The sequence below is a fragment of the Porites lutea genome, chromosome 7 (assembly GCF_958299795.1).
Source record: "Porites lutea chromosome 7, jaPorLute2.1, whole genome shotgun sequence".
NCBI lineage: Eukaryota > Metazoa > Cnidaria > Anthozoa > Scleractinia > Poritidae > Porites > Porites lutea.
In genome coordinates, this window is record NC_133207.1 from 23,516,818 (window position 1) to 23,530,533 (window position 13,716).

Consider the following 13,716-nt stretch of genomic DNA (forward strand, 5'->3'; position numbering starts at 1 on the left):
TTATTTGGAATCAGATAATACAGTAATAATTCTAGTATATTCCGACCAAATGACCTCCGAAGCCCGAACCCAAACATAGTGCGCTTGGGCCGCCTGTGGATCAACATGTTGATGCTTTGATTTGTTTTGATAAATACAAGTGCGCCTTCTCATTGGTTGAAAAGTGTCGCGTGACCAGTTGGCCCTGTCCTTAAATTTAGGGACGGACCATTAGAAAAGTTATGGGTGCCGCGGGGGTGGGGGGGGGGGGGGGGAATTTTCGAGCCGCGGGAATGTTTTTTCGTTATCAAATTCCTAGCCTGCGAGGCGCAGACGCATTTCCGGTCGTCGCTTCCCTCCCTCCGAAAAATAGGAGAGAAGCGACGACCGGAAATGAGTCTGCGCTTCGCAGGCTATCAAATTCCTTGTATGAATTTTTTTTAGGCCTAGTATTAATATTTTTTAGGACTATTTGGTGTGCACAAATTTTTTTCATTTAATTTTCCCTTCCGCAAATATATTTTTTTGTACTTCGCCCGCTCCCCCCCCCCCCCCCCCCCCGCGATAAGTTTTCTAATGGTCCGTCCCTTAGGGATATTCCGGACTAATAACTATAACCTACGAGTAGTCTCCCATTTTTCCTCAGGGATAGTAGAGCGAGCGAAGCGAGCTAGCTCCTTACGCCCGGGAAGGCAGTCAGTGGGACAACTACGTTGGTATTACGTCACAAGACTGACTAGCCTCCCACGCAGACGTTCTTAGGGGTTCGTCACGCGATCCTAACGTCTGCGTGATAGGCTAAAGACTGACAAGACGCTACACAGATTTTATATCTCAGTTTTTTGGTAGAATATTTAGAGTTTTCATTTTTTTTCCCCAGGTAAATGAGGTAACCCGCCTGTCCATATAATCTCTCATTTTAATATGATCACGTTTACATGATAGGTGGAGTGGCCCGCCACATGTTACCTCACCTACCCAGGGTTCCCCACCTTCATGTAAAGGCCTAAGTTTTATTCAGCTGACGTCAGGCAGACGTGTTGGTTGTCAAGAAAAAACGCAATTTCCTCCTCTGGAAACTAAACTGTTTATTCATGCAAATACTGCTACAAAATTTGTTTGTCCACCAGCCAGGCTGTCCTGTCATGTGGTTGAATAAGAGTAATAAAATTGAGTGAGCCATATAAGTGTTAAGCTCCAGGGCAGTGGAGTGGTGTGGGGCTCACCCTGAAAAATTTGATAATTTCAATGAAGTGACGCCGCACCTCTACGCAAAAAATGCCTGTCAAGGTAACCCTTAAGAGTAAAAGTTAATGTGACAATCAAGAAACTAGCCTTCCACGCAGGTGTTTTTAGGGGAGTTCGTATTTCAGCGGAAGGCTATCAAGAAACAGGGTGGTGAGTAATGTCGCAATTCCTCCAGCCTTTCTTTTCAACCAGGGGCTTCACATTATCAGCTGCATTGATCTCCTGGAGAAAAAAATTAGGAGTCTAAAGCTGAATCATAATTTCAGAACTTTAAGGATTATAAAAAAACCGAATTTGACTAAATTTTTTTGTTCACTATTTTCAAAATAAAGTGGGGGATTACTTAAATGTTTGTGGACAACAGGAGCAAAGTATAGAGCTTGAAACAAAGTAGGCAAAGGACCCAGGGGGGTACTCTGGACTTCAAGTGGTGGGGATGATCGAATGGGGGCAAAGTTCCAATCCCCCAAAAATCCCTGGACCATAAACTAACCCCCCAAAAATCCCATGCTGAATTGTTTCTACTTTTTATGCAGAACTACTACTCAGCTGGGATAAGTGGGCACTACCACTAGCCTGTGTACAGACATCCCCCCTCCCTCAGAACTCCCTCACGGAGGGAGGGGGGATGTCTATACACAGGCTACACTATCACCGAATCTTCAGATTGTTTGAAGAATGTACTTTACAGTAGAAACTATGAAGTTAGGAGGAGATTGGGAATGGGTAACTAACTTTGTTCTAAAACATAATGGAATTATTTTATATTTTACTCATCCTGGTTACTCGTGGGAATTTCTAAACAGCAATTTTAGTAATTATAACTGCTTTTTTGCCTAGCAAACTATTTTGTTTTCCATCCTTTTTTCTTTGTTCCTTGTTTTGATAAAGAAAAAAAAAATAAATACGTGCAATATGCTACATTGCATGATGTCACAGCATGTTAAGTGCACTGAAAATAACAAAATCGCCATATTCTTGTGAGTTCTAAAATAGGCATGATTACGCCAATCATAAATAAAAAAGCAACAAGGGTTTTACATCCCAGTGCGAAGAAATGAGTTGAATAATTAGTTTTCTTTAGGATGTATGGCCACTTTCATGATTCAGACAATCGGAGACAAAATTGTTGAGACATTGTACTCAAATAGAGTAACTACAGAGTTCAAAAGAATCCACACCTCGCCCCCAATCTTCACTCAAAGTTGGGGTGTTTGTAGTTTTCTATAGGTAGCTCGAACAGCGGCACAAGATTGCATGGAGGGGATGGGGGAGGAAAAGCTTTATTTTCCCCTCTGGAAGGCAGTAAAGTGTCAGAAAGCCCCTTTTGGGCAAAGTGTCTTAACTAATATTGTTGCTGATTGTAAGTCTTCATTGTGGAGTTTATCCCACGATTACATCTACCCTAGATGAAACTTTTTTACACCCTGACACTGAAAAGAATCCATGCCCAGCGGGAAAATATTCCATCTGATCCGCAATCTCCGAGACTAAAGATTCTCTAACATGAAATCCTTTCATGATTAAGTCTCTTCTTATGCACTGTTTAACATGTGTTCTCTCTAATGGTAGAAATGGAACTAAATGATCAATAACGTCTGATTTTAAAAGATCAGCAAACCATGCATCAGGAGTTTGTTTGATCATGCCTTGAAAGATAAGTTCCATTTCTTTTAGCATCAAAGATTGCCTTAGTTTCCCATCAAGTGCATGCTTCAAGACATGCTGATTTACAGCATGACCGCCAGAATTGGACAGGAATATAAACACCATGTTTTGATAACCTGCTGCGACTTCCCTACCACGGAAACCTAAGATGATATCTTTGATGGTACTCATCATGCCAAGATGAATTTTATCCATTTCGTCAAAGATAAACAAGCCACCTTTACTGCACTGAGATATGTTGCCTTGAATCCAACTGCGCAACTGTTCATTGTACTTGTCAATCTCAGAATCATGCGGGAAATGAACAGGAACAATAAACTTGTGAACGAATGAGCTGTGGGTCTTGTGCTTGAAGAAATGCTCTGTGATTATGCTGGTAACAAAGTTTTTTCCAACTCCAGTCCATCCATGGAAGGAGAGTACTAGGGGCTTTCTTGCATTGTGTTTGGCAAAGTGATTCTTCAGTGCTGAGGTCACCACCTTCTGGGCAATGTGTTGACCGTATACTTCAGCCTTGAGAGCTAGGCCAATCCCCGAAATATTCTTGCTAAATTCACTATCTAGGCAAAAGCCATGAGGATTTTTGTGCAAGTAAATTGATAACAACAATACGAATAACGCAAAAAGTACGCCCATTTTCATGTATCTCTTATAATAATTACTCTTGAGCGAAACTTCCTCACCAGCTTGAATAACCTGTTGTGATTTTTCCCCAGTTACTTCAACACTTTTTTGTCCTGCTGAATCGCTGTCTTCTTCATCATCACTGAATGATAGCACAGATCTTTTCCTTGAAACATGTTTCTTCAATGAAAAATGAACCTGATCTTGCTTCTTTGAGTCACTGTCCTCATCATCACTAAAAGTTAACACAGATTTTTTGTTTGAAACTCTCCTCTTGAAAGGTGAATGATTCTGGCTGGCTGCTGTTAGTGCCATGATACTCTCATCTTTCTGACACCTATCTTTGTAAGTTGCCTTGTCGCTATAATTTGTTATTCTGCCAGTTGAAGTCGCTTCGCCTGAAGTCAAGTCAATGACTTCAATGACTTTTGGTGTGAAATTTCTATCTGTTCCATCACTTGACATTTTCTGTGGGTCAAGCTCATCATGCCAGCCCTGATGACCGGTATCGCACCGTTGGTCAAAGTTGGGTTGATCATCAGGGCAGCTAAACAATCTCACTTTCCCAGCTGATGCTGGAGTCGAAAAAGTATTTGCTGGTGAGTTACGGTGCACAGTGCTGACAAAGTTCAAATCTCGGTTCTCACCGATTTGACCAGTTTTTCCAGGAACACCATGTCTGTCAGACAGACCCATAAATCTGTCATTGGTACAACTGAAAATGGGGCAAGACATATGCCTTGATAAAGGACTGCGGAAATTACTCTTCTTGGGGCTTTTATTTGCTTCTTTTGCTTCTCGAATATGTCTTGCCATAACGTTTTTAGACAGATCAACGTCTTTAAGACCAAGAGCACGAGGGCGCTTCCCAATCACGAGGGAAGTTGATACGCGAAGGCTAGTAGCTTCGCATTGTGCCATCAAAGTGCCTTCCTGAGTCAAACTGTTTCCTCTAGGATGCAAAACCAAGCTTTTAGACGACGATGAACTTAAATAGGAAGAGTTTTCAGGCCACGGAACAAGAGGAGATGACTCAAGAGAACTCAATCCTGAGCTTGAATCACTATAAATGGTGATTGCTTTTGACTCCTGGTTTCCTTCGTCAGAATCAAAGCTCGGTTCGAGGTCACTTTCTTGGCTTCTTGGGCTCCACTGTTCTTCTCTTTTTTCCCGATACCATGACGAATTTGGGGAAGAAAAGCTTGTAAAAAAACTCGAATGATTAGACATGATCACTCATTGATTTTTAACGTTGACAAAGATACGTTCCCGCAGGAAATGAGGAGAGGGACTAGGGCGGGTAGTTTTCTAGAATTGTGATTGGTGGATTGGTGGAGATTGGTTGGTTGATTGGTTGGTTGTAATGTTATCTTGAACCCAGCAACTCTTCATAACAATATTATGCTGTGTGTGTAGAGTGTTGGGAAATAACATCATCATCATTCTGATAATTTAAAGATCAGAAATATAAGACAAAATACTGTAATAATAAAAAGAAAAATAAAAGTCAGAAATAACTGCCAAGGTTAAGTTTAGGGTAGACCATAGAAGTAGAAGGTTGATGTGGGGCAGAGAAAAGTAGTAAAAGAAAGTGTGTCACCCATAACAATAAGTTAATGACTTGGAATTATTAGAGTGGTTGTTCTTTCTGTCTCTGTCTGGGCCATCTTGGGTGATGGGGAAATTCGTGAAATTGAAAGATGAGTTCCTGTAGGATAATTTACAGTCATCTCTCTCCAAGACGGACACCTTTGAGACCGGAACTAAGTGTCCATCTTAGAGAGATGTCCATCTTATAAAGAGTCAAATAAAGGGAATAAGAAAAGGCACGGACCAACTCTAGGTGTCCCTTTTACAGAGGTGTCCGTCTTATAGAGGTGTCCGTTAAGAGAGAGGGGACTTTATTGACAAAAAAATTATGGTCTTTTTATTCTGGAGACATGAAGACATGTCCACTAGAATCATCCAATTTGCTTGGCATGAACAAGACTTACGAACACTTTAATACCCACCAATAGTTATTTCTCATTTGTCATGTTTGTGTGTATCTGGATCATAATTTTTGTCCAAAGTAGTATTTACTGGTTGGTTATGTTGTACATAGTTTTCATGGTAAATATATATGATAGTATAGTTATATTTTCAAAACAGAAAGGTCCTGATTTTGGACTTTTTTACTATCATACAAATTTTTGGGTGTTTCTTTCTTTTAGTTTTTTCTTTGTGTTGTTGTTCGCTTTTGTGGTGTGGGTATGATTATTCAGTTTTTTTCAATCTTTTGCATTTACATCACTTTGTGGGGATTTGTACCCTTCTGCAACACCAAGAAACTGCCATTTTTATAGAAAATATCATTTTCCTGTTATACAGACTCAGAGCAAAAAGTTTTGTGGAACGTCTCAATCGTGTCTTCCCCAAATGCATCATTTAGCTTGTCTACCATGTAACTGCATGAGTGAAAAACCAACACCTCTTAGTAATCGCAATTTAATCTGGAATACACTGACACATTAAACTGAGTTTTTAAGAACTCCTAAGTGCTTCATGGGAGAACAATTTACAATTTTTTTACTGTTCAGGCTCCTGCACAGGTTTAGTTCTGGTCGTCCCAGTTAATGATCCTGTTGGTGAATGCTAGCTAGAGGCTTGGAACCAAACAGGGGCACCCAACGTCAATTTTCCGAAAATATCTGTCCGGAAGACGATTTGAGATCTAGAATTTTCAGAACATTTGTTGTAAATTTCTTGTTGCCTGCCTCTCCTAGGATTTTCGAACAGCTAAAAAATGGTATAATTGCCCATTTTAACAGACTTTTAACCTAAAAAGGTCACCTAGAATTTTCGGAAGCCTTTTTTCTGGCTGAAATTTTTGAAAAAGTAAGTTTTGATCCCTATAATTTTCGGATCACTAGACTTTCAGCTAGGAAATCCGAACAGATGAAAATTTTTTAGGGGTTAAAATTATGCCTGTATCTGCCGTTTAAATACTAAAATACGTTTAACAATGCTATGTTTAAGTGGTTTTGAACTATATTGTCGTTGGGTGCCCCTGAACCAAATAATAGTTTCTGTCTTGATCTGTTAGCTTGGGACTCACATACTGTAAATATCAACAACAGTCCTTGAAAGTTTGTAAATGTACCCGGTTTATGTGTTTATGGATTCCACGCACATGTAAAAGATATAAACAATTTATTATAGTCTTAAACAGTTTCCAGAGAGGAAAAGTTTGTTAATGTACAGTGTAGAATAATATCATTGCTGTGTTGACAGCTATAATATTATTGCTGAACTTGTCTACGAACATGAACAGAAATGTGATTAGACATGGAGAAATGGATGAAACTGAAGGCAGAAGAATGACTATGACCACAACGTTTTTCAAAGTTCTAGTAGTGGGATGAGATCTCTTATTACATGCTTGGGATCAACGTGATCTTCACTAAAATCCCTGCAAAGGCGGTCAACAATTAAAGATTTCAACCCCAACTTTACGGCTGGTTTGTAATCAAGTTGGACATTGTCGCCCACATGGAGAGTTTCTCCGGGCTTTACACCAAAGTGAGACAGTACTAACTCAAATATACCGGGGGATGGCTTGCATATTCCAACATCAAACGAACAAGCGATGAAATCAAAGTAATTTTTCAAGTCAAGTTTCTCTAGTATGACATCGAGGCGTTCGTCAAAGTTTGAAATGACGGCAAGACGATAGTTTCTATTCTTAAGATGTTCCAAAACATCGAATGTTTCGGGATAAACCTCCCAGAGTGAAGCAGTGGAGAATTCTCGGTACAATGTCGAGGAAATTCCGGCGAGAATCTTTTCATCGTTGAATCCAGCGGATCGAAAGGTTTGTTTGACCACTCTAGACCACCATTTTTCTGCAGTCTTTTCAGTTTTTGCACCGAAGTTTGGCACTGTTTTGTAAAATTGTCGGAAAGAATGCGTGAAGGATTCGTTCAGAGCTGTATCCTGTACTGTGACCCCAAACCGAGAGGCCACGTTACTGTACACTTCTCCTGGTGATCCTCGAACACGAAATAGTGTGTTACAAGCATCAAACGTTATTAACCGCATCATAAGGGGAATAAAGAACCATCAAAGTATAGACATGTTCGACGTCAGACGATCAACCGCGACGCCATGTTTTGTTCAGTTGTGAAAGCCTGGACTCGAAATGTCACTTGTGTCGTCATCGGTTGTTATCGTCGCATTAAAAAGTGTCGTCATGGTAACGATGAGTGTACCTCATGGCCACTGTAATTTTGATGCTATTATTCCAAAATTTTGTTCTGAATTTCCAAATCCATTTGCAATTTTAGCTTTTATTTCGTTTTTTTGTTACGTTTTTAATTTGTTTTTCATGAATATTTTCTGGTCTTAAATTCTCCAATTAGGTTTTCTTGAATTCGTGTCGACCTTCCATGTGTTGCCTCAACGCCCGGTCTTCTCCTGCATTTCTGTTGATATGTTGTTAGCTTCTTGTATTTAGTCTTTTTCATTCCGTAAAAATCTTGCCTTTGAATTTTTGAATGAATCTTTGAATTTTCGCATTTTGCACTCTGTAATTTTGTTGCCTCGATTTCATGTTCCCTCTTTTTTATATATTCCGTCTTTTGCCCCATGGGGTGAGAATTTTTGGTACAAACCTACATCGATTCGAGAATATTTGGTCTGTGATGTCAGCGCCATCTTCCCCATAGACTCTGGAAGAAAGGGACATCCCAAAATTTTTCCTTGGAGGGAAATTGTGCGCTTTTTGTGGGCTGCATCTTATCGCTAAATGAAGTTGCTTTATCTATGTTATCTCAGATTTGTTCTGTCGAATGTCCATACTCTATTTTTGTCTTTTTTTTTTTAAAAAAAAGTTGCCTTGATTGAAAGTCTGGTGCAGTCATGGCTCAATGGCGGGAAAAGGTCACATGAAGATGTTGAAAAAGGTTTATCACTGGATTACAAGCTTCTTTATTCCAACACTTTTGTGAAATGTTACATACATAGAGAGATTCCAAAGTGAGGAAGACAGGCTATCAAAAGTTTCACAATAGTTAACTATGAAAAACGAATGAACTGTGAAAGATATAGAACTGATATCATAACCTCCAATATTATTGTGCATTAAAAAGCACTCACCCCTGGACAATATTACTCACAAATGACATAAAAGTTTACTCTGCATCTGAACTTTTTTGACTGCAAAACTTTCAGATGGATCCTTGACTCATAGAAGAACAATGATAAAGAATTCAGCTTCAAAAGAGATTGCAACGCCTTTGCTGATAATTCATAAAACATTTGCCACATTGTTAGTTCTGTGAATTTTTTTTCTACTGAGAGGGAATGAGGAAGTGGCATGCTGCTTCCCACATGAATAATTTACAAATATATTATGAACTGTGCCACTGACTAGCTGTCTTCATACTGATCTTTGTTTTTCAGCAAGTAGGTAGCAAGGTACTCAATGGGATTTGGTGGCCTGAAAAACAAATGTAAAAGTGAAATCCTTGTTAGGTACTTGATGAGACAAAATAATTTAAAAGTCAAACCAAAATCTAAATTATCCATTGTAGAATTAACAAAGCTTTGTTCTTGCACTTCTACAATTACTTTACAGAATTTGACTATTAAAAAAATCATATCCAAAGATGTACTGAGCCGCGCCTTAAATAAAAATGTACTGGAAATTTTAAATATTCATTAGTATAATATTTCAGTGTCATGGGGAACTAAGTTAAGGGAGTAAACCGCAACTGCCAGGACAATAGGCATGCTGAATAATGAGCGTATGCGATGTCAACCGCCACCAGGGGAGGTAGGAGGGAAGAAACTTTGAAGTCACTTCCACTAAACTCCATTGCACTGGCCAAGAGGTGGGCAAAAACTGAGCAATTCTAAGCAAGGGCCTCAATGCATAATGCCAATAGGGAGCAGACTCAACACAACGGAATTTACTGGAGTTTCTTATTTCCTACGTCACAGTCCAAATTTTGTCAGCAATGAGAATAGCAGACATTTATTTTGGTGTTATTTTATGTGTGGATACTTGTTTGTTAAATTCAAGTGACATATGCACGTGCAGTAGTCAGTGTCTTGTGGTTGCTTAACATGCGTTTATTTCACACCAGTTTGAATTCATGAATGCGCACAGCCAAAACAGGAGTTTTTTTTCTTATTTTTTTTCTTATTTTTGTTCTTATTTTTCTTGTTTTTTGATCCACTTATTATTTGCCTTGAAACAAATTATGTTATTTCTTTTCCTTACAGCACAAGTACGAACAAAGCCTAATTGTCTGTATTAAACTTCTACATGTTCATAGCCAATTTTCATTTGAAAATGGTTTCATTTTGTCCTGGTTCTGCGCTTCCTGTCCTCTCCCAAAGGATGTAAGTTAGGTTTGGTACAAGTTTTCTTTAAGACAACTTTCCATTAGTAAGAAATGGCTGGCTAGACTAGTGAGTCAGAAAGAAAATTCTACCATTATAAAAAAAATAATCATTAATATTGGGACTGCTCAGCCAGGTCAGTCTATTCCTATTTAGTAAAATGCAACTAGTGGTCTGTTATCAACGCTGCACCCTGATTGGTTGAGCTACTACTAGGCTATACATTATAGCCCACTACCAGCAAAAAGCGTCAGCTTTGAAAACCAAAACAATGGCGGCTGAATTGTGTTTTTTGCTAGCTAAAGTTGTTTTGTCTTGATATTTTTGACCAACTTGTTAGATTTTACTAAAACAATATTATTCCTCTCCCCCTCATGGCTTCTGAGTCAATAGCCCATTCGGTCTTTAGCCTATTGACTCAGAGCCCATTCGGGCTCAAGGAATAATTGTTAAATAGTTTGCACACATCACTGACAGGGTTCTAATGTAGGTAATGTTCAATGTTTGGACAGAGGGGGTGGGGGGGAGGGAAGGGCATAGGTGGAGCATTTGAATTTTTTTTTTTTTACAATTTTTTGGTTGAATTCCCAACCCTTAAGAGAGAAATAAAATATCCCTTTCTGGGAATACCAAAACTGCTGTATAAGTCAACATTTGTGGTCAAAATCCCCAGAGAGGGGACAAAGGAAGAGTTACCACACCTATGCCCGTACCCCCTCTCCGTCTAAACATTGATACCTGCATTTAATAGTAAAAACACCTGCATAAGAGCCTGGCATGTCATTTTCGAAGTAACCAGTTTGGAAAGCCACTTTTGACAAAAGTCAAAAGATAGTTTACCTGTCCTTGGACAAGGAGGAGAGGCCTTGAAGTAGAATGGGTACCACTGTCTGGTCCAGATATGCTCTTGTTGGCAAAGACTGCAGCTCTACTTTTGGTTTGGTTGGCTTTTCAGCTGCTTCCTTCTCTTTTTCCACCATTTTCTTTGGGTGAATGTAAAAAGAAATAATAGTATTAATTTTGGAACTAAGGTGACCAGAACTGTCACTACGTTTGAGGAGAAGACAAGGAAGTGGAATGAGTAGCCAGTGGCTTTGGCATTTCCTTGTATCATCCACAGATTGCTTCTACCAGTTGTGAAGCCATGTCTCACATTTCTAATAGTCAGGCAAAATGTCTGGCCTGCAGCCCTTAACAAAAGCATTTACAAAAGGCTTGCAATCCAGAGGTCATCCCAGCTTCAGTATTGTAAGACCCTAGAAATATTACTTCTCTTCCTGGATGAAATGCAAAAGTCATTTGCAGGACTATAGCTAGCCTGCAAGGCAAAGGCTGGTTAGTTTTTTGGGTTATATATTGTTTCTCCCCTTGCATGTGCCTGCCCTCGATATTTCTCCTTTTTGCCCTAAAAAAACACCACGGCGCCTGCTATCCAGGCTAGACTATGGCTAACTTATCACCAGTAAACTATTATCCTCTGTGCACCTTCATGGATCAGCTGCAGGAGACAAGCATACTACCTTGAAGAAGGAGCCAGCTCCTTCAAATTTTCCTTGAGCACATCTCCTATGCACTTCACTCATTAACCCATTCACCCATGAACACCTCCTTGTACCACTTGTAATGTCATTCATTTTGACAGCTGTAGACAACTTTGACATCTAACTGGTACAGCAGGATGACCCCTTTCAAACCATAACCAAGAATGATTCAGTCAAACAGGCCGGAGAAAAACACACACAAAAAAAAACATGTACAGTTGAAAACTGGCTTTGTGGATTTCACTATTCTTTGCAAGGATTTACTTTTTCTACAAGGCAACGTTGTATATAAGAGCCGGAAGCTGGCGAACTTCACTGGCTTCTATGCAAGGTTTCACCAGCTACTTTCATTTCTTCAAGAGCCATGAAATGACCAGGAAATGATGTTTATAGTTTAAACTTTCCAATAAAAGTACACATTTGCAGTGCCTATCTTTTCTGGGACTGTTCAGCTAGGGACCATAATGGTCTTGTCTCAGAATATAGGACAAGTCAACAACTCAACATGCTTTTAATCTGCCTTACGCACCACATACATATTTTGTCCTCCTGTTCTACTTCATCCCATAATAATCTTGCAATATGTAGAACGACTTCCGGTCCACTACAGGGACTAATAGCTGACCAGTGTCTCCCCAGTAATGGTTCCAGAAACAAGTGCTAGACAAATTATTGGCTACAGTTCTGTTCTTGTTTTTAAAGTTGCAAATAGGATGACATTATGAAACTAGCTTAGAATGTATAGGAAACTTCACTGTTTACAAACAGTGTTTTGGTTACTCAAATTCGTCATGAGTGAAACAAAAGAACCTTTTGTTTCAAGAACTAATGCCCTTCTGTTGGCATATTAATATCGATAGGTGACGTCAGCGTGAGTATTGTCAACTCTCTCTTAGTCGGACATCTTTGGGACCTGCACTAAGTGTCCGTCCAAGAGTGGTGTCAAATAATAGGAGTAAGGAAAGGAAGGGACAGACTCTAGGTGTCCATCTCATAGAGGTGTCCATTAAAAGAGAATACACTGTATCACTGTTTGCAATCCAGCAGTTTAGTTTGCATGTGATGCGCATGCATTTAATGCAAAAGATCTTGTCAAATTCTGCCAAGATATGCAGAATGGGTCATGAGCCACACAAGCTCTTCTCTGCTGTGATGCAAAATTCATTAACAACAACCAAACCTCAGACCTTCCCAGCACAATCGTTAACCACTAGTTACCTGCACATTTTCTGTCAATCCAATTTCAGCATGAGGAGATGTTTCCTGCGGAGCCTGTAATTAACATAAAAAGATTAATGAATTGAAAGGATGCCTTAGGATTGTCAGGTGACTGCGATTTTCAAATTAGAGGTAAAGTATGTGTGCAAGGCGAACTTGTTATGAACCAAGGGGAACACTAGACAGGAGTCGTTTAAAGCCTCTTCCCTTAAAAATGGACCTACAAGGAGACTGAATAAGTAAGCTGCAACAGTCCTCTAAATGTCTTACACCAAAAATCCCTTATTTCAGAATTGTAAATAAAGTAAAAAATAAAAAAGGTAATAAGTTTTTCGCTACGTTTTTTGAAAAAGACTCAAAATCTGGCTTCTATATAGTACTTGTGCTACAGGCACAAAGTCTTAAACATGAAATTAAAGTAAAGATTAATTGACAGGCCTTTGCATGCAGACTTTCTAACCTCGGCGGGTTGGCTTTGGCTATTTTCCTCTGGAGGAAGCAATGAAACCTGCTCTTGAGGAGCTGGCAAAAAAGTAATAGTTTATAATAATTAGTCTATTACAACAAAGGATCGATACATAACATAAATTAAATATAGTGAAAAATAGGTCAAACCTTCAGTTGAGCTGCCGTCCGCCATGTTTTTCTCTTGTAACCAAGAAGATTCTCGCGAAGCATTCTGGGATACTATTGATCAATAATTTCCTTGGGAGAGTAGGGAAAGGCGACCTGTTCAACCTGTTTGTCGCATTTTACATTTTCTGACATTTTCTATAATTTTCAAGGTTTGTATGACGTTATTTTTTATCTGGAAAGAGTAAAAAACGTAGTTACTATCGGATGTCAGGGACTGGTTGGTGTAGGAACAACAAATGTGATCGATACCCCTCCTCGAGGATTTGTATCCAACTTCGGGGATTTTTGCGATGGATGGTTTTTCTTTTAATAACAGTGTTATTATACTGTATTATATAATTTCAATTGCTTACTTTTGAAAGATTACAAAACTTTCAATAGTATATTTCCTGGAACAACTTAACTGACCTATATA

General features: G+C 39.2%; 3 protein-coding genes across 3 annotated transcripts; all 3 read right to left on the reverse strand.

Annotated features, from left to right (window-relative positions):
* Positions 1-2,492: 2,492 nt before the first annotated feature.
* Positions 2,493-4,776, reverse strand: LOC140943864 (uncharacterized). Its single transcript, XM_073392981.1, has one exon. It carries the CDS (start codon positions 4,747-4,749, stop codon positions 2,611-2,613), a length of 2,139 nt encoding a protein of 712 aa, XP_073249082.1. The 5' UTR covers positions 4,750-4,776; the 3' UTR covers positions 2,493-2,610.
* Positions 4,777-6,694: 1,918 nt separating this feature from the next.
* On the reverse strand, positions 6,695-7,681 carry LOC140944101 (haloacid dehalogenase-like hydrolase domain-containing protein 3). The gene has a single exon (XM_073393224.1). The coding sequence runs from the start codon at positions 7,600-7,602 to the stop codon at positions 6,901-6,903; it is 702 nt and encodes a 233-aa protein (XP_073249325.1). The 5' UTR covers positions 7,603-7,681; the 3' UTR covers positions 6,695-6,900.
* Positions 7,682-8,463: 782 nt separating this feature from the next.
* On the reverse strand, positions 8,464-13,325 carry LOC140944017 (protein dpy-30 homolog). The gene is made up of 5 exons (XM_073393124.1): positions 13,281-13,325; positions 13,126-13,187; positions 12,666-12,719; positions 10,747-10,889; positions 8,464-8,998 (listed from the first exon to the last, which is right to left on the reverse strand). Exons 1-5 carry the CDS (start codon positions 13,303-13,305, stop codon positions 8,929-8,931), a joined length of 354 nt encoding a protein of 117 aa, XP_073249225.1. The 5' UTR covers positions 13,306-13,325; the 3' UTR covers positions 8,464-8,928.
* Positions 13,326-13,716: the final 391 nt, after the last annotated feature.

Bases quoted from the DNA above. Each gene is read 5' to 3' on its own strand.
- LOC140943864 (XM_073392981.1), bottom strand. From the start codon at position 4,749: ATGTCTAATCATTCGAGTTTTTTTACAAGCTTTTCTTCCCCAAATTCG.
- LOC140944101 (XM_073393224.1), bottom strand. From the start codon at position 7,602: ATGATGCGGTTAATAACGTTTGATGCTTGTAACACACTATTTCGTGTT.
- LOC140944017 (XM_073393124.1), bottom strand. From the start codon at position 13,305: ATGGCGGACGGCAGCTCAACTGAAG. The intron at 13,188-13,280 runs GTTTGACCTATT...CTTTTTTGCCAG, and splicing joins GGACGGCAGCTCAACTGAAG to CTCCTCAAGAGCAGGTTTCA. The intron at 8,999-10,746 runs GTAAACTATCTT...TTTGTTTTTCAG, and splicing joins TCCTCCTTGTCCAAGGACAG to GCCACCAAATCCCATTGAGT.